This window comes from Artemia franciscana, chromosome 9, assembly GCF_032884065.1.
Source record: "Artemia franciscana chromosome 9, ASM3288406v1, whole genome shotgun sequence".
Classification (NCBI taxonomy): domain Eukaryota; kingdom Metazoa; phylum Arthropoda; class Branchiopoda; order Anostraca; family Artemiidae; genus Artemia; species Artemia franciscana.
The window spans coordinates 7907548-7928185 of NC_088871.1; the positions used below are offsets into that span (position 1 = coordinate 7907548).

The 20638-nt window shown below is 36.1% G+C and overlaps 1 protein-coding gene across 5 annotated transcripts in view; it reads left to right on the forward strand.

Moving 5' to 3' along the window:
- Positions 1–20638, forward strand: part of LOC136030952 (zwei Ig domain protein zig-8-like) — a 278116-nt gene that overhangs the window by 116304 nt on the left and 141174 nt on the right. Inside the window, exon 1 of one of the 5 annotated variants that reach the window (XM_065710092.1) lies at positions 15256–15295. The exons of the other annotated variants lie outside the window; for them this stretch is intronic. Within the exon in view, the coding sequence (XP_065566164.1) occupies positions 15271–15295 (25 nt within the window). The 5' untranslated portion in view covers positions 15256–15270. Of the gene's footprint in view, positions 1–15255; positions 15296–20638 lie in introns of those variants that run through there. 5 annotated transcript variants of the gene reach the window in all.

Genomic DNA, 20638 nt, shown 5'->3' on the forward strand with positions numbered 1-20638 from the left:
CAAATGAAAGGTAGCAGTAGCATTGAAACTTAAAACGAACAGAGATTATTACGCATATGAGGGGTTCTAAAAATACTTTAGCATAAAGAGCAAGGTATCTAGGAGGAGATAAATACCTCGCTCTTTATGCTAAAGTATTTTTAGTAATTTCAACTATTTATTCTACGGCCTTTCTGATTCAGGGGTCATTTTTAAAGAATTGGGACAAAACTTAAGATTTAGTGCAAAGAGCGAGGTATTAACGAGGATACAAACCCCCTTGTATACATAATAAAAATATAAGATTATGAAAGTTTGTTACGTAAGTTGCTAATTTATAAGTTACGTATATTTTTTACTAATAAAAACGTTCGTTAAAAATTAAAAGCTCTAGTTTCCTTTTTAAGCAACCGAAAAATTGGAGGGCCAACCTACCATCTTCAAAGATACCACGATAGGAAGAATCTACACCGTTCACCCCAATCAACATGAATGCTTCTTTCTACGCCTGCTTTTGGTGAATGTACCCGGTCCAACATCTTTTGAGTATTTGAGAACTGTAAACGGTACTATACATGACACTTACCGTAGTGCATGCCAAGCTCTGAATTTATTGGAGAATGACCAACACTGGGATAACTGCATCTATGACGCGTGCGAAACGTCAACTCCAAGTCAAATTCGTGCATTGTTTGGCATCATTTTAACAACTTGCTCTCCATCAGCTCCTACAGAGTTATGGGAAAAATATAAGTCAAAAATGTCCGAAGATATACTCCATCGAAAACAGTTAGAGACGTCAGATATGACTTTTGATTTTACATCAGAAATTTATAACTACACTTTAGTTATTATAGAAGATTTGTGCGTACGTATGGCAAACAAACCTCTTCAGGATTTGGGAATGCCTTCACCTAACCGTATCGCTGCTGTTTCGACATGTGTAGAATTGGATCGTGAACAAAGTTACAGTACGAGTAATCTGTACAAAATAACACTTCCAAGTTAACGTCGGAACAAAAGACATTTATGATACGATAATGCATTGTGTCGATAACAACGTTGGAGAAATTTTCTTTTTGGATGCGCCAGGAGGTACTGGTAAAACGTTTGTGATAAAACTGATTCTGGCATCAATTCGATCAAAAAATGATATAGCGTTGGCAATTGCGTCGTCCGGAATAGCCGCAACATTGCTGCCTGGTGGAAGAACTGCTCATTCCGCTTTGAAATTGCCTCTGAATTTGCATTCTACAGAAACTCCCACGTGCAATATTTTCAAATCATCTGGGATGGGTAAAGTATTGCAGCAATTCAAACTTATTATTTGGGATGAGTGCACAATGGCACACAAAAAATCGCTCGAGGCTCTGGATCAATGCTTGAAAGATTTGCGAGGGAAGTCGAAACCCTTTGGCAGCACATTAATATTGCTTGCGGGAGATTTCAGGCAAACATTACCTATAATACCTAGATCAACTCCTGCACACGAAATGAATGCTTGCCTGAAAAATTCTAATTTACGGGCACACGTAAAAACATTAAAATTAACTACAAATATGCGTGTCCGATTGCAAAACGATGACTCTGGTCAAACATTTTCAGATCAATTGCTGGCAATTGGAAACGGAAAGCTCCCAGTAGACTCAATTTCAGGACGTGTACAACTACCTGCTGATTTCTGTAATTTAGTGACGTCCAAAAATGAATTGATTGAAAAAGTATTTTCGAATATTCTAAACAATTATAAAAATAATAAATGGCTATATGAAAGAGCGATTCTTGCACCCGAAAATAAAGACGTCCACGAAATCAATAATATTGTTTTGACCAAGATTCGAGACCAGGCAGTCCTTTACAAGTCAGTCGACACAGTTTTGGAACCAAATGAAGCGGTTAATTATCCATAAGAAATTTTTAAATTCCGTGGATCTTTCAGGGTTTCCATCACACGTGCTACAACTAAAAATAGGCGTACCAATAATACTTTTAAGAAATATCAACCTCCAAAGCTTTGCAATGGCACGCGACTTGCCGTAAAAAAAAAACAATGGAAAACCTAATAGAGGCCACAATCTTGACAGGGCCTTTTGAGGGTGAGGCTGTTCTTATTCCTCGCATTCACATGATTCCAACGGATCTGCCTATCCAATTTAAAAGATTGCAATTCCCAATTCGATTAGCATTTGCAATCACCATTAACAAAGCTCAAGGTCAATCATTAGAAAAATGTGGTATAGATCTTAATACTGATTGTTTTTCCCATGGACAATTGTACGTTGCATTTTCGAGGGTCGGTAAACCTGACAATCTATTTATATGCAGCGACAATTGGACAGCGAAGAATGTTGTATATTCGCAAGTTTTACGCAGTTAATTTGTATTGTATCTATCTATCTATCTATCTATATAAAAACGAGTTGTGTGTATGCATGTTTGTTTGTTTGTAAAAAGAGCGTTTGCATATGACGTCATTATTAGTACATAAGGCACAGACAATGGGAAAGCCAAGAATATTGTATATTCGCAAGTTTTACGTAGTTTGAAACACATATATAAATCTATCTATATTCACAGGTGGGACACAGGGACACAACTACAATGGTGCGTAACTAATATGGCGCGTAACGACTTACGCGCGCGGGGGGGCTTGTGGGGGCACGAAGCGCCCCACCAGCTAGGTGTTGGGGTGGCGCGAAGCGCCACCCCAACAGCTAGTAATGTATATAACGTTCTGGAAGAGGGACATTGTTGTTTTGGGATAGAGAGCGGAAAAACTGTCCAAATCTCCATTCTTAGATTCAAATTTGAGAAGGTCTTGAGCTATCAAACCCTTTTAGTTCTTAGTTCTACAGATTATGAGCATGTGTTTGACTCAGCCGATAGAGGAGCTTTAGCAAAGTTTCATCCTTGCATGGTATTAAGTAAAAGAAAAACTATTTTTTTAACGGAAAGTAAGGAGCAGCATTAAAACATAAAACGAACAGAAATTACTTCGTTTTTGAAAGTGGCTGCTTCCTCATCAACGCCTCGCTCTTTACGCTAAAGTTTGACTCTTTCTCTTAACTCTACCTTTTAAAACAGTAAAAAAATTAGCGTAAAGAGCGGGGCGTTGTTGAGGAAGCAGCCCCTTTCATATACGAAGTAATTTCCGTTCATTTTAAGTTTTAATGCTGCTCCTTAGTTTCCGTTGAGTAATTTTTTTTTATTCCATTTCTTAACGTTTTTGAATTAATGCATGTTTTGATTTTGGAAATTTGCATATTTCTTTTTTTGGCTAAATAGCTTTCTGATAGTTTTGATCCAATGATTTTGAGAACAAATTAGCGGGGGAGGAGGCCTAGTTGCCCTCCGATTTTTTGGTTACTTAAAAAGGCAACTAGAACTTTTAATTTTTTACAAATGCTTTTATTAGCAAAAGATATACGTAAATGAGGGGGCTCACCCCCTTGTCAGTACCTCGCTCTTTACGCTAAAGTTTAAATTTTGTCCCAATTTCTTGAGAATGACCCCTGAATCACAAAAGCCGTAGAATAAATAGTTGAAATTACTAAAAATACTTTAGCGTAAAGAGCGTGGTATTAGGAGGAGGTAAGCCTATCATATGCATAATAATTTCTGTTTGTTTTAAGTTTTAATACTTCTCCTTACTTCAGTTGAAAAAACTTTTTCATAGTTATTTTTTCATTGTTTTTTTTTTTAAATAATGCTAGAAAATCCTACGCTCCCTTTATGAAAATTTTCTTCCCCCATGACAAATTCCTCCAAGGAGAGTTCCCCCAACATACTCCCCTCTTCTCAACCCCCTGACCCAAGCTAAAAATCCCCCTGAAAACGTCTATACACTTCCAAATAACCATTACTCTATGTAAGTACTGGTCAAAGTTTGTAACTTGTAGCCCCTCCCACGGGGACTGTGGGGGAGTAATTCGTCCTCAAAGACATAGTTATAAGGTTTTTCGACAACGCTGAATAAAATGGCTATTTCAGAATTTTGATCTGGTACTTTGGGAAAATAATGAGCGTGGGAGGGGGCATAGGTGCCCTCCAATTTTTTTTGGTCACTTAAAAATAGCACTAGAACTTTTAATTTCCCTTAGAATGATACCTCTCGTGACATTCTAGGACTACTGAGTCGATACGATCACCCCTGGGAAAAAAAACAACAAACAAATAAACACGCATCCGTGATCTGCCTTCTAGCAAAAAATACAAAATTCCACAGTTTTGTAGATAGGAGCTGGAAAGTTTTACAGTAGGTTTCTCTGATACGTTGAATGTCATGGTGGAATTTTCGTTAAGATTCTATGACTTTTAGGGGTGTTTCCCCCTATTTTCTAAAATAGGGAAAATTTTCTCAGGCTCGTAACTTTTGATGGGTAACACTAAACTTGATGAAACTTATATATTTAAAATCAGCATTAAAATGCGATTCTTTTGATGTAGCTATTAGTATAAAAATTCGATTTTTTTTTAGTTTTGGTAACTATGGAGCCGGATCGCTCCTTACTACAGTTCGTTACCACGAACTGTTTGATACAAGAAAAACACAATAAAGTGATTAGGCATATTTACAAGAATTACATTGCTGTGGTTAAGGTAAGAAATGGAGTTACTAGTTGGTTTCGTAACGAATCAAGAGTAACAAGACAAAGGCTCCAGGAGAGAATGGAACTAAACGGAAAAGTAAAACTCTCCTAGACTTAGATTATGCCGATGATTTGAGTTTCCTAGATGAAAATATTTGCAAAATGAATGAGTTTTAGGAGGTTTTGAGAGTTCAGGAAGTGAGCATAGGCTTGAAAATTAATATTAAGAAGAGTCAGTCGCTTAGACCAGAAATACATGATGGTTAAGAGGTGATGGTGGGCAACGAGAATATTGGTTAAGTGAATGGCCTCCTTTAAATAAGTAGTATTACTAGTAAAGATAGTGAGTGCAATGAAGATGTTCGAAGTTGAATAGCCAAGGTTCAAATTTTATTTTTTGCAGTTTAATAAAGTTTGGAAGAATAGGACGATAAGTCTGTGAATAAGGTTAGAGTATTGGAAGCTACAGTGCTTATAGTGGTCAAGCATGGTTATGAAGCCTGGGCGCTCTGAAAGATGTTGAAGGAATGGTTAAATGTTTTCTAGAGTAATTGTTCATAGATTCTTTTGGGTACCCGTCTGACAAACAATATTTCAAACAGTAAGCCGTACGAAAATTTGGTTTTATATTACTTTCTAGGGGTATGACGAGGGGAAGGTTTAGATGGCTAGGACACATTCTACGATGAAGGGTGACATATTACCGAAGATCATCTTTTTCAGCCAACTAAACTATCTAGGGCTAAACAAGAAGTATATCGTCCCTGAATGGGCTTTTAAGATGACGAAAAGAAGAATTGAAAGGAAAATGGAACTTCTTGGGATGGTGGAAATAGGAAGGCTTGGAAGAGATTGCGATGGAGGAGTAGCTTTGTAGGCCTCAGGTAGTTCTGAGCTGCAGTGAGTTGTTATTAGTAGTCTTAGTAGTAGAATTAATAGAGGTGCTAGCAGTAGTAGTAATAGTAGAGGTAGTAGTAGTAATATTAGCAGCAGCAGTAGCAAAGGCAACTTTAACAGAGATGCTTATTGTCACTACAATCAATGTTGCTGCTGCCTATAACTGAAAGCCACAAGACCGCGAAAACTACGAGTACCTTTCGTGTTGTCTAGACTTATCTGACTCTAAGTAATTACGATAGTCCAACCTTTTTTTTTCGTCTACTTTATTCCCAGCCTAATCACATACCTTATCACTAACCACATTATTACTTAAATCCAGTCACATATCTAATCACTTAGAGTCAGAGATTTTAAATTTTTACGGAAGCTGCTTATAATTTTAATTCTTCTTTGATCGAATGACGATTATACATATAGCGTAAGCCAATCTGGATATTTTTATCATACTATATCATGTGATTATGATAAACATAAAGTGGATACAAAAAACGAGGCTAATTATTGTCATTACTTAGAGTTAGAGTTATTAAGATATGTAGACTGATAACATTTCATCTGAGAAATATGGAGGATGGAGTGTTTTTCACAACCGTGTTTTATTTACAAGAGAAATTGAAGTTAGTTCAATTTGTGTCTGTTGGAAGCCTTTTAGATAATCACGTCTTATTACAGCAAAAAAAAAATACCTTCCCTTAAGTTCCAAGAGTTGGATTGTTCAAAAAATTCAGTCGTCTGTCACATTTAAAAGGTGAAAAAAAAAACATATTTTCACCTCTATCCTATCTGGACAGAAGAAAAGATGCATCCAAATCAGAAGTCTGTTAAGCAAAGTAGACATATCAATTTATTTGGTAGCATCAGCTTAATCAGAAATTAACTTAATACTATAGATTCACAGTCCCAAATTAATCATTTAAATGGTATCTTTAGTTTTAATTTCGGAAAGTTAAATTGTTCCTTACATTTTGAGGCCAAAAAAAGAACAAAACCCAAAATATCTGCTATTTCAAGGAAGAAAATCAAAAGTCCATTTAAGTCTTCTGCACCGTAGAGATACGGCTGTTTTTTTACTAGCCTCAGCTTAATTTTATAAAAGCTTAATCCTTAAAACTCCAAGGTCTTGATTCAAAAACTAAATCATCTGTCACACTGAAAAAAAAAATCATATTTCCCTGCTCTTTCTAGATAGAAAAAAGGTGCCTCCAAAGTCCATTAAAGTCTTCTTCTCTATGGAGACACGGTTATTTATTTGGTAGTCCCAGGCTTAATCAGGAAAAGATTGTGACAGGAAACACAAATTGAGGTAGTTCTTTTTCTTCTCACTCCTAGTTCTTTAATTACTGAATTCTTACCTTTGGAATTATCCCAGATTCTTGTTAGTTGACACTAAAAGTCTTCATGAAAGCGACGCCATATGTTTTAAATGCACAAATCTTATTTTAGTTCTGAGTCACATAAACATTAACATTAATTAGGTGCTGACTTATAACAGACAACGCCACAATTCAACGGTCAAGAATGCAAGAATGGATTAGTGTTTCATTGATGTAGATGGTGCGTGTAGATGTGATATAGATTGATGTAGATGGTAGATGTTTCATTGATGTAGATGTAGAATGACGCAATGTATCGCACCATTCTAAGAAAAATGGTACGATATTTTGATCAACCATGTGCGTACGAAGGCACCCTTTGACACCATTCGCTCTAAAATTGTTGCAGTTCATATGATCTTCTCCCATGTTTGGAATTGTTCTTTCTAATTTGCATCTTCTTCCAATAGATTTATTTGGCTTTGATATTTCATGAGCCCCCATCCCAAAATAATAATAAAAAAACGTATACATATATATTATTGAAATGTTCCATCTCTTACAAAAATCTTCAGTATGTCTTCTATATCAGCATGTGGGGAATGACGCTTCTGGAAAGATTACAAAATAGTAAGATTAAAAGATTACAAAATGACGCTTCTGGAAAGATTACAAAATAGTAAGATTAAAAGATTACAAAATGGCGCTTCTGGAAAAATATTACAAAATAGTAAGCCAATATAACAGCACCATTAAATCAATATGTAGATTTTTACTCAGAATCACCACTTTCGTTAGCCACACTTATAATTTTCAAAATATATTGCACACGAAAAAAATTTTTTAGTGGCGTTTCTGATATACATTCCAGCATAGCACCAGATTTTAAAAGATGCCGAATAGACAACTCATGCCTGAGACCCATGAATGTCTTTGACACCTCTTAAACTAGCTTGTTGTACAACGTACTACCAGTATTACTAAATTAAATACAGAGGGATTGCTTTTACCTCTCCAGTTTCATCAAATTTAGTCTTATTTATCAAAAGTTACGAGCCTGAGACAATTTGCGTTATTTTGGAAAATAGGGAGAAAAACCCCTTAATGTCATAGATCTTAACAAAAAGCACACCACCGCATTTAGCGTATCAGATAATCCTATTGTAGAAGTTTCAAGCTCTTATCTACAAAAATGGATTTTCGTATTTTTGCCAGAAGACCGATCACGGTTGCGTGTTTATTTGTTTGTTTGTTTTTTCCCCAGGGGTGATCGTATCGACCAAGTGGTCCTAGAATGTCACCAGAGGGCTCCTTATAACGAAAATTAAAATTTCTACTGCTCATTTTAAGTGACGAAAAAATTGGAGGGCCCCTGAGCCCCTCCCACGCTCATTTTTTCCCATTGTCAACAGATCAAATTTTGAGATAGCCAATTTGTTCAGCACAGTCGAAAAATGTAATAAATATGTCTTTGGGGCTGACTTACTTCCCCACAGTCCCCCGGGGGGGGGAGAGATGCAAATTACAATCTTTGACTAGTGCTTACATACAGTAATGGTTATTTGGGAAGTTTACAGACGTTTTCAGGGTTTTATTTGTTATGGGAGGGGGGCTAAAGGGGAGGAGGCAACGTAGGATGATCTTTCCTTGGAGTATTTTCTCACGGGGGAAGAGAATTTGCATGAAGTGGGAGGGCAGGATTTTCTTGTATTATTTAAAAAAATTTAAAAAATGATCATGAAAAAGTTTTTTCAACTGAAAGTAAGGAGCAGCATTAAAGCTTAAAACGAGCAGAGATAATTACGCATATGAGGGGTTCATCTCCTCCTAAATACCTCGCTCATTACGCTAAAGTATTTTTAGTAATTTCAACTATTTATTCTATGGCCTTTGTGATTCAGGAGTCATTCTTAAAGAATTTGGACAAAATTAAAGCTTTAGCGTAATGAGCGAGGTGTTAACGAGGGGAAAAACCCCCTCATATAGATAATAACAATATACGAATATAGAAGTTTGTTATGTAAGTCAATTCGTAAGTTATGTTTATTTTTTACTAATAAAAACGTTCGTTAAAAATTAAAAGTTCTAGTTGTCTTTTTAAGTAACCGAAAAATTGGAGAGCAACAAGGCCTCCTCCCCCATCCATTTCTCTCAAAATCATCCAATCAAAACTATGAGAAGGCCATTTAGCAAAAAAAATATTAATACGCAAATTTAGTATTATTATTCATCTGCGGAGAGCCAAAATCAAACGTGCATTAATTGATAAACGTTCAGAAATTACATGACAAAACAAGTTTTTTTTAACTGAAAGTAAGGATCGGCATTAAAACTTAAAACAAACAGAAATTACTCCATGTATGAAAGGGGTCGTTTCCTCCTCAACGCCCTGCTCGTTGCGCTAAAGTCATTTACTGTTTTATAAAGAATAACTGAGAGAAAGAGCAAATTTTTAGCGTAAAGAGCGGGGCGTTGAGAAGGAAACAGCCCCTTTCATTCACGGAATAATTTCTGTTTGTTTTAAGTTTTAATGCCACTTTGCCCGAATCTTCGGACAAAGATCTATGTTTTGTGGTACATAATGATATAAACACTAATCTACTATGGTTGCTGAAAATGGGGGGCTCAAAACTTTCTGTTGAGGGTTTTAACATAATAAACAATCGATTGGCTACCTTCGAAGCTAGAGCTTTGCTCTAGCTTTTTTATGTCAATTTTTTTTTACAGAGCTTAGATTTTTGTTCTGTTAAGTGATTGCACTAGATTTGAGAACAATAGTTTGAGCTAAATATTTCAAATTTTCAAGTTAAGAGAATCTCAAATAGCTGCTTTTATTAATGGGTTTCTGGATCGCTATTTGCCTGAATACTTTCGGTAATTATTTAGGCCCGGCATATTTTATCACTGTTATGAAATTAGAAATTCGTCGGGTATAGTATCTGAGGCTCGGGATACTCAACTAATTACTTTGTTTCCACGTTTTGTAAGCACCAAAGGTGTGGAATTCTGCATCGGAGGGTATAGGGCTGGCAGAATACTTTAATCAATTCAATAGACGGTAAGAAACTTACCTTTTGGTGAAGTGAACATTGATTTAAATCAAAATTTTGTATTTGTTTTTTTTTTATAATTAAAGTTTTGAATATACATAATTGAATGTAGAATTGAAACAGTCATCATCAACAACCCATTCAGTTTTGTTGAAAGATATAACATACTTTAGTAAATAAATCTATCTTAGTTGCTTTGCAGATGATCTTAAAAGCTACGTTTTCTTAGTAGAATAGTTAATGTGAATAAAAAGAATATTATTTACTCTAAAAAAGTTTAAGGTTATTTACGGTGTAGAATTCTTTTTCAGTGCAAAATTGTTTGCTACCGAAAATAACTGTATTATTTACTGTGGCAACACATCTTAAGTAGTTCTAGTTAAGTTGACGCAATAATTATGCACTGCCGTGGCAGAATGAATAATATATTCAAGTAGTATTCATAACTAGGGTTAATACAGCCTAAAGTTTATTAAATCATATATACAATAAGAAAAAAGCAGGAGGAAAGGTGAACCGTTTCCTGTGAAATGCTAGCCAATTTCATTTTTGTTACAATATGTTTCGAATTATTTTTGAATTCATTTTCATAGATGCTCTAACAAGTAGTGAGGGCTTTTCAGTGTCAATTGGCCAGGTTTATCTTCGAATCCTGATCCAGACAATTTTTTCTAGAAACATCATCAAGACGCAGATGCTTGTAATATAATAGGGGGATCGCTTGTTTACTTATGCAAATATTTTCTTCAAGATGCAGCCGATATTTACGTAATATAGAATGTTTGTTTACTTAAGCAAATGTTTTCTTCAAGATGCAGGTGCAAGTAACGTAATGTGGATTGTTTTCTAAGAGATACAGGCGTATGTTGCATATTGGGGTATTGTTTACTCATACAAATGAATGTAGGTGTATGTTACGCAATAGGAGTTTGCTTCTTCAGACTTTCTTTGGTTGTCATATAATAGGAGATGTTTTTTCAAGGCATTTCAAGAGGTTCATAAGATATTTTTTCCTTCAAGACGTTTTCCAAGACGTTTTTCTTAAAGATGATTTTTAAGACGTTTCAAGCCATTTCAAGAAGTTTTTCAGAGGCAATTCCCATCCAGTGACACTCCACACAAATTAAGACACACAGGTGCAAACACAGTCAGAGACACAGTCTCCAAGAGAGAGACGAAAACACACAGAAGGAAAAACACACATACACACACATACAAATAAAACCACCGCTACACAACGTCAGCCACACAGGCACAAACAAAGTAAAACACACAGGAATGGAGAGAGAGACAAAAGACACTGACTTTGTCCAACACACACAGTCGGACACTGGGCACGGAGACAGAGACAAAACACACAGTGGGAAAAACACACACGCACATAACCACGCAAGGTCAGACAAACAGACATGGAGAGAGAGAGAGAGAGAGAGACAGACACAGAGGGTAAACACGCACGGACACCACACAGCCAGACACACAGGCACGCACACTCTCTGACAAACAGGGTACTGGGAAGATTGACTAAAAACACACAGAGAAAAAGAACATACACATAAAATCATATACAGTCAGACGCACGGCACGCAGACAGGCAAACAAACAGGCACAGAGACAGATACAAAAAACAAACAGAAAGAAAAAAACAAAAACACAAATAACAGCACGACGTCAGACACACAGGAACTCACACAGTCAGACACACAAGCATGGAGAGGAAGACAAAAACATACAATGGGGAAAAACATAGAGATACAAAGAGAGAGATACAACAAACAAACAAAAAGAAAAAAACAAAAACACACACAACCAGACAAAGTCAGTGTCTTTTGTCTCTCTCTCCGTTCCTGTGTGTTTTACTTTGTTTGTGCCTGTGTGGCTGACGTTGTGTAGCGGTGGTTTTATTTGTATGTGTGTGTATGTGTGTTTGTGTGTTTTTCCTTCTGTGTGTTTTCGTCTCTCTCTTGGAGACTGTGTCTCTGACTGTGTTTGCACCTGTGTGTCTTAATTTGTGTGGTTGTATGTGTGCGTATGTTTGCGTACTTTTACTTCTGTATATTTTGTCTCTCTTTCCGTTCCTGTAATGTCTGACTCTGTGTTTTCTGTTTGTCTGACTTTGTGCGGTTGTGTTTGTGTTTGTTTTATCCCGCTGTGTGTTTTTGCCACTATCTCCGTACATGTGTGTCTGACTGTGTGTTTAGTTGTGTGTGTGTTTGTGTTTTCCCCTGTGTGTTCCTATGTGTCTGACTTTGTGTCGTTGTGTGTGTGTGTTTTTGTTCCCTCTGTGTGTTTTTGTCTCTCTCTTCGTGCCAGTGTGTCTGACTGTTTGCCTGCCTGTTTTTCTAGCTTTTTGTTTTTGTATTCGTGTGTGTGTGTGTTTCTCTCTTTATGTGTTTTTGCTTCTCTCTCTCTGTGCCTGCATGTCTGACTGTTTTTGTATCAATGTGTTTAACTTTTTGTGCTTGTGATTTTAATTTTGCGTGTATTTGTCCCCCTGTCCGTTTTTGTTTTTCTTTCCGTGCCTGTGTGTCTGACTGTATGTGTGTCGGTTTGTCTGATTTTGTTTGGATGTGTGTGTGTGTGTGCTTTTTTCTCTGTATTTCTTGTATCTCTCTCTCTCTCTCTCTCTCTCTCTCTCTCTCTCTCTCTCTCTCTCTCTCTCTCTCTCTCCGTGCCTGTGTGTATCACTGTGTGAGTTCCTGTGTGTCTGGCTATGTCTGGTTGTGTTTGTGTGTGTGTGTTTTTCCCTCCATTTCTTTTTTCTTCTCTCTCCTTGCGTTTTTGTCTGACTGGGTGTGTGTACCTGTGTGGCTGACTTTGTGTGGTTGTATGTGTTTGTGAGTTTTTCCCTCTGTGTGTTGTTATCTCTCTAGGTGCCTGTGTCTGACTGTGTGTATACCTAAGTTTCTGAATTTTTCTGGTTTTGAGTTTGTGTGTTTTCCCTCTGTCTGTTTTTGTCTCTTCCTCTGTACCTGTTTGTCTGACTTTGTGTGTGCCTGTGTGTCTTCCTTTTTGTGGTTGTGTTTTTGTGTTTCTGTGTTTTTACATCCATTTATTTCTGTCTCTCTCCCCGTGCCTGTGTGTCTGGCCGCGTGTTTTTGCCTGTGTCTCTGTTTTTTTTTGGTTGTGTCTCTGTGCGCTTATTTCCCTCAGTGGGTTTTTGACTGTTTGTGTGCCTTTGTGTCTGACTGCTTGTGGTTGTGTGTCTGTGCGTTTCTTTCGGTCTGTGTGTTTTTGTTTCTCTCTTCGTGCCTTTGTGGCTGATTGTGTGTGAGCCTGTACTTGTGACTTTGTGTGGTTTAGTGTGTCTGTGTTTTTCCCCTCTGTGTTTTGTCTCTCTCGCTCTGTGCCTTTGTCTCTGACCATGTGTTTGCCAGTGTGTTTAACTTTGTTTGGTTGTTTGTGTGTGTGTTTTTTTCCCTTTGTGTGTTTTTTTTTTCTCTCTCTCTCTCTCTCTCTCTCTCTCTCTCTCTCTGTGCATCTGTGTCTGTTCTGTGCTTGCTTCACTTTGTTTGGTTGTTTGTGTGTTTTATTTGTTTTCCCTCTGTTTTTTGTTTTACTCTAAGTGCCCGTGTGTCTGCTTATGTCTGTTCCTGTGTTTCTGACTTCGTGTGGCTGAGTTTGTGTGTGTTATTTCACCGTGTGTGTTTTTGTCTCTCATTCCGTGTGTTTGTGTCTGACTCTGTGTGTGCCTGTGTGTCTGACTTTGTGTGGTTATGTGTGTGTTTGTGTATTTTTCCCCTCTGTCTGTTTTTGTCTCTCTTTCTGTACGTGTGTGACCGACTATGTCTGTGCCGGTGTGTCTGACTTTATGTGATTTTATGTGTGTGTCCTTCTATTTTTTCCTCTGAGTTCCTTTGTCGCTCTGTTCGTGCCTATGTTTCTGACTGTGTTTGTATGTTTGTGCCTTTGTGTTTGACTTTGTGTGGTTGTGTTTGTATTTTTTCCCTCTGTGTAATTTTTGTCTCTTTCTCTCTCTGTGCTTGTGCGTCCGACTATGTGCGTACTTATGTTTCTGAATGTGTGTGGTTGTGTTTTTCCCCTCTGTGGGTTTTTTCTCTCTCCCCGTGCCTGTGTGTCTGACTGTGTGCATGTACCTGTGTGTCTGACTTTGTTTGGTTTTGTATGTGTTGTATTTCTGTGCGTTCTTGTCTCTCTTTCCCCGTGCCTATGTGTCAGTCATTGGGTGTCAAAGGATGGGAATTGCTACTTAAAAACGGATTAAATGTCTCGAAACATCTCGAAAAACATCTTGAAGAATTTTTTTTTAAAAAACGTGTTGAAGAATGTCTTGAAAAGTCTGGAAAATCTTGAAAAAATTTTTTTTTTTTTAAAGTCTTGGTCTTGAAACGTTCTAGAAACATCTTGAATAACAATGCCTTAAAAATGGCTTGAGATGTCTGAAGCGTCTTGAAGAAAATTTCTTGAAGAAAAATGTCTTAAAAAACCTCTTGAAATGTCTTGAAGCGTCTTGAAGAAAAATGTCTTAAATCGTCTTGAAATGTCTTGAAACGTCTTGAAAAATGTCTTGAAGAAAAATGTCTTAAAAACGTCTTGAAATGACTTGGAGCGTCTCGAAAAAACATCTTTTTGGAAAAATATCTTAAAAACGTCTTGAGGTGTCTTGAAAAACTTCTTGAAGAGAAATGTCTTAATAAATGTCTTGAAGAACGTCTTGTAAAAAATGTTTTTAAAAACTTCTTGAAAGTTCTTGAAAAATATCTTGAAAAAATGTCTTAAAAATGTCTTGAAATGTTTTGAAACGTCATAAACACTGTCTTGAAAACAATGTCTTAAAAACCCTTGATTTGTCTTGAAACGTCCTGAAAAATGTCTTGATGAAAAATGTCTTTCAAAATGTCTTGAACTGTCTTGGAGAATACATTTCCTATTACATAAAAATTAAGGAAAGCTTGAAGAAAACAAACCCCTATTATGTAACATACATCGGCATGCATTTGCATGGGTAACCAATACCCTATTGCGTAACATACACCTGCAACTCTTAGTAAACAATTTGTATTACGCAACTTTCGTCCATATCTTGAAAAAAAACATTTGCTTAAGTAAACAAACATTCCCGCTAACGTAACAATCATCTGCGTCCTGCAGAAAACATTTGCATAAATAAACAAACAATCCCCCTATTATGTAACAAGCACCTACGCCTTGATGATATTTCGTAAAAAAGTGTCTGCATTTATATTTAATTATATATAGAGATTCGAAGATACACCTGGCCCGTAGAAGCTGAAAAGCCTTTGCTACTCTAACTCTCCAAACTTAGAAAAAAGTTTTGGAAACCTTAGTAAAATCTAGAGTGGATTTTAAAAACTGTCGGAAACAATCTCGTCATGTGAAAATATATCCTAAGGAAGTGCTCAAGTTTTCTTTCATCCATTAAAGAACTAGGTTTAAGAGCATTTTTTCTGTGTGCTAATGTACTACTGGAACTTCCACAGAAGTAAGTGTTAGTGCTGTAGTTTAATTTATGGGCAGAAGTTACTCAAAATACTTTTGTGTGTTGGCTCATCTTCTAAGGATTTTGGCGATTAAAGAAGAAATTTGTAAGAATAAGAAAAACTGAATAACTATTTTTTTTGCAAGAAGTTTAACTAAACCGACCACTTTGGCTTAATCGTATTAATTGACCTTAACATATAAACTAAGTATGTGGAAGAAGAGACAAGGCTTACCATAATAGAGGTGACGTCACTTCTAGATAAAATAAATTAAAATTAAATCGCCCTAATGACAGTGATTATGAATACTAGTAAGTGCAGTGTATACAGATAGATGTAGTGCCAGTGAGATGCCTCTAATTTTTGACCATTACTAAATATCAAATTATAAAAAAACTAGTTTTTTCAACCGAAAGTAAGGAGCAACATCAAAACTTATGACGAACAGGAACTGTTACGCATATTAGGGAGCTTGCCCCCTCGTCAATAGCCCGCTCTTTTAGCTAAAATTAGTATTTTATTCCAATTATTTAAGAATGACCCTTTAATCACAAAGGCCATTTAATTAGTACTAAAAGTGAGTTTTTTCGCACAAAGAGCAAAGTATTGGCTAGGGGCGAATCCCCTAATATACGTGATAATTTCTCTTCGTTTTAAGTTTTATTGTTACTCCTTACTTTTAGTTGAAAAAACGTATTTTTTATTTAATTTCTGGTCGTTTTTTTTAAGCTGGTAAATCCGGCACCTTCTTCATAGTAATGTCCCTTCCCCCATGAAAACTTCCTGCATGGAAAGTTCCTTCCACGTAACCCCTCCCCGCGACCTTTCTACCCAAGAAAGTTTTCGTAGCCTGAAGTCACTGGGGTTCTAGGAATTCAGATTGTTTGCCTTCTTCCTTTGGAAGTTCTATGCTAATTAGTCAAACATAAATCACATATTTGACACAAGGCAGGTCAATGTTTAATCAATATTATGCTGAACTAAAAGCAAATCCGTTTCTAGTAAACAACTTGAGTTTCTGCAATGCAGTACGATTTATAAATCGTTATCAGTGGTTTACACAATGACGTTACCCAATGTGGTTTACAAAATTTGCACAATGACGAGTTTTACACAACGTCTGGCCGAATATTGCCCGAGAGTTCAAATTGCTCTATACTCAGATCAGAGCATGAAAGACGAGGGACTTAAAAGATAAACGTTGAAAAAAACGAGTGTTGAAAAATCTTCAGTGTTCTATACAATACAAAAGAAAAATTATCCTGTCAAAGTGTTAACCAAAAAAAAGAACGCTTAAAAAATTGAAAATCAAAACTATAACTGTCTTCTTATTAAACTGTCCTTCATTATTATTGTTTTTTAATACCATACCGTAAAACTCTTAACCGTAAAATACCTTAAACAGCATGTTGAGTTGCGCAGCCCTGCGGTTACATTTAGTCCGTAAAGTAGGCAGTGCTGTATAGACTCGAGCTCTATTTAGAATTTTCTATCACGTAAGGTTATTTTACGTTATGGAAAAGTCAGCAAGGCAGCAACAAAAACACATTTCTAGATAAAAAATTAATAAATCATGAAAATGAATGAACAAACCTCTCCGTGAAAGTATTTCACGCTTCATCAGAGCTTTAATATCCATCTCCATTCCAGATATTTAATTTTGAGTAATTTGTTTATATTGTAATGATTTTTGGTAGTGATTTTGATAGTTCTATGGATTTTTTACATTCAACTAGTACGAAAGAACTTGTTTAAGCATCAAACAGTTCGTGATAACGTACTGTAGTAAGGAGCGACCCGGCTCAATAGTAACTGAAACCTTAAAAAATGGAATTTCGACACCAATAGTTACATCAAAAGAATGGCATTTTAATACTGATTTTAAATATACTAGTTTCATCAAGTTTAGTCTTACCCATCAAAAGTTACGAGCCTGAGAAAATTTGCCCTATTTTAAAAAAATAGGGGAAACGCCCAATACGAGTAATACAATCTTAACAAAAATCACACCGTCAGATTTAGCGTATCAGAGAACCTTCTTATAGGAGTTTTAAGCTCCTATCTACAAAAATGTAGAATTTCGCATTTTTTTGCCAGAAGAGGATCACGGATTCATGTTTCTTTGTTTTTTTTTTCCAGGGGTAATCGTATCGACTCAGTGGTCCTAGATTGTCTCGAGAGGGCTCGTTCTAACGAAAAATAAAAGTTCTAGTGCCCTTTTTAAGAGACAAAAAAAATTCGAAGACACCTAGGCCCCCTCCCACGCTCATTTTCCCTCAAAGTCACCGGATCAAAATTCGGAGATTGCCATTTTATTCACCATAGTCAAAAAACTTAATAGCTATGTCTTTGGGGACAACTTACTCCCCCTCAATCCCCGTGGGAGGGGCTGCAAGTTACAAACTTTGACCGTTGTTTACATATACTAATGGCTATTGGGAAGTTGACAGACGTGTTCAGGGGTATTTTTTTGTTTTTTTTAGGGGGGAGAGAAGTTGAGGGGGTTATGTGGGAGGATCTTTCTGTGGAGGAATTGGTCTGGGGAAAGAGAATTTCAACGAAGGGAGCGCAGGACTTTCTAACATTATTTAAATAACAATGAAAAAATAAATATGAAAAGTTTTTTCGACTGACAGTAAGGAGCAGCATTAAAACTTAAAACAAACAGAAATTATTACGCATATGAGGGATTCACCTCCTCGTAATACCTTGCTGTTTATGCTAAAGTATTTCTAGTAATTTCAACTATTTATTCTACGGCCTTTGTGATTCAGGGGTCATTCTTAAGGAATTGGAAAAAAATTCAAGTTTTAGTGTAAAGAGCGAGGTATTGACGAGGGGGTGAACCCCCTCATATACGTAATAAAAACATACGAGTATAGAAGTTCGTTACGTAAGTTAATTCGTAAGTTACGTGTATTTTTTACTAATGAAAACGTTCGTAAAAAGTTAAACTTTCTAGTTGCCTTTTTAAGTAATCAGAAATTTGGAGGGCTACTAGGCCTCCTCCCCTGCTCCTTTTTTCTCAAAATCTTCCGATTAAAACTATCAGAAAGCCATTTAGCCAAAAAAAAATAATATACAAATTTTGTTTTAATTATTTATGTGCGGAGAGCAAAAATCAAAACATGCATTAATTCTAAAACGTTCACAAATTAAACATAAAAAAGTTTTTTTTTAACTGAAAGTAAGGAGTGGCATTAAAACTTAAAACGAACTGAAATTACTCCGTATATGAAAGAGGCTTTTCCTTCTCTACGCCCTGCTCTTTACGCTAAAGTTTTTTACTGCTTTAAAAAGTTGAGTTAAGAGAAAGAGTCAAACTTTAGCGTAAAGAGCCGGGGGCTAAGGAGGAAAAGCCACTTTCATATACGGAGTAGCTGTTCGTTTTAAGTTTTAATGTCGCTCCTTACCTTTAGTTTTTTTATATTTAATTTAAGGCTATGCTTATCATATTTACGTACTTAGCGTGAAGGCCAGTTAACAGTATTATGCACAATCATGCGTCCACTGGGGTTCGAGATTATAGTTGTATGTCGCAAGGATGGGTTGTCGACTTTCAGGAATCAAATACACAAGATGATGCGTCCCAAGCCCGGAAAACGTGTACCAAGCGTGATGGAACTGTGACAAGCACTCTGAGGACTGTGCCAAGCGTGGCGGAACTGTACGGCACAAACGCCAATCCGAAATTTACACCAGGCGGCGGAAAGTGGACAACATTCCGCCGCCTAATATATGGACAACAACCTAATATAATGGACAACATATAAAACCTAATATAGTACACCAATAGAATGTTCCAAACATTATCCCAATTCAGTCACTGGAGATATTCCTAACATAAATCAAGTAAATCTCTGCTAAAGAAAGTTTTTTTTTTCACTCAACAAGACCACACCGCAAAAAAACGCAACATAGTATACTAATTGAAAAAAAATATACGAAAGAAACCTATACTCTGTCTTTAAAATTTTTTTCTGCAGAAAATCAAGCGAGTCCTAGGGTTTTGTATCTCTGCCCTTCTTTTAATCACGTTCACTGCAAGTTAGTCATCTGGAAATAAATCGTAATTTGCTTCATTCCGCCAGAAACAGGTAAAGGAAGAATCTTATTGAGGCATTGCCAGCTTGAGTAGGCTACTCTGTCGATCAAGTTTCCGAGACTAATTGCATTTTTGTAGCTTTCAACTGATTTTTTTTTTTTTTTTTATCAGATTACTTCGTCATTTTTCAACCAACGTTCTTGATCTGGATTATCATTCAATAATTCTGTGTTTTTAAACAGATAGCCTTTTAGCTAGTATTAAAAGAGAGGGTGATATTCTGATGGATAGCGAGTGGTTTTATTGCAGATACACATAAAGCAATTGTTATAGATTATTTACATCAAGATTTTTTCTAGTTTATTTTAGTGTATATGCCAAAAATTGCACTTTCAGATGCAGAAGAGGTAGTTTCAGTTTTTTTCAATTTTCTCAGTGATTTTCTTGCACAAAGGAAGTTTCAGGATCTTACACCTCTATCCTTGTTTCTTTTACGTCTACTGCTATTTAGTCAGCTTGAAACAATTCATAATTTGCTTTATTCCACAAGAAACAGGTAAAGGAAAAAATATTATTTAGTAATTACCAGTTTGAATAGGCCACTAAAGATCAACATTTTTAAAATTAATTGCTTTTTATGGCTTAAAAATGATCTTTTGTCTTTAAGTTAGATTACTTGGCCTTGGAAAACATTCTTAATCTAGATTATAACTAAAGGTTTCCCTTGTTTTGTTTTTTTTTGCTTTATGTACCTTGGTCTACATATTTTACTTAGGAGATTGAGTTCCATTTTCAGTGGCCAGTGACCAGGAACAATATTTTAATATTGAGAAAACTGTAGCAATCGCTTTCAATCTTAAGGATAATCAAATAAAAAAACAAACAAGTTCTTTAAACTGCAAGTAAGGAGTGACATTAAAACTTAAAACGAACAGAAATTATTCTGTATATATCAGGGATTGACCCATCCTCAACGCCTGGCTCTTTACGCTAAAGTTTGACTCTTTCTCTCAACTCTACTTTTTAAAACAATAAAAAAGATTAGCGTAAAGAGCGAGGCCTTGAGGAGGGATCAGCTCCTTTTATACACGGACTAATTTATGTTCGGTTTAAGTTTTAATGTCACTCCTTCCTTGCACTTTAAAATCTTGTTTTTTATTTAATTTCTGAACGTTTTTAATTAAAACATATTTTGATTTTGGGCCATCCCCACATGCATAGCTAAAACGAAATTTACATATTTATTTTTTTTTTTTTTTTTTTTTTTTTTTTTTTTTGCTAAATGGCTTTCTCATAGTTT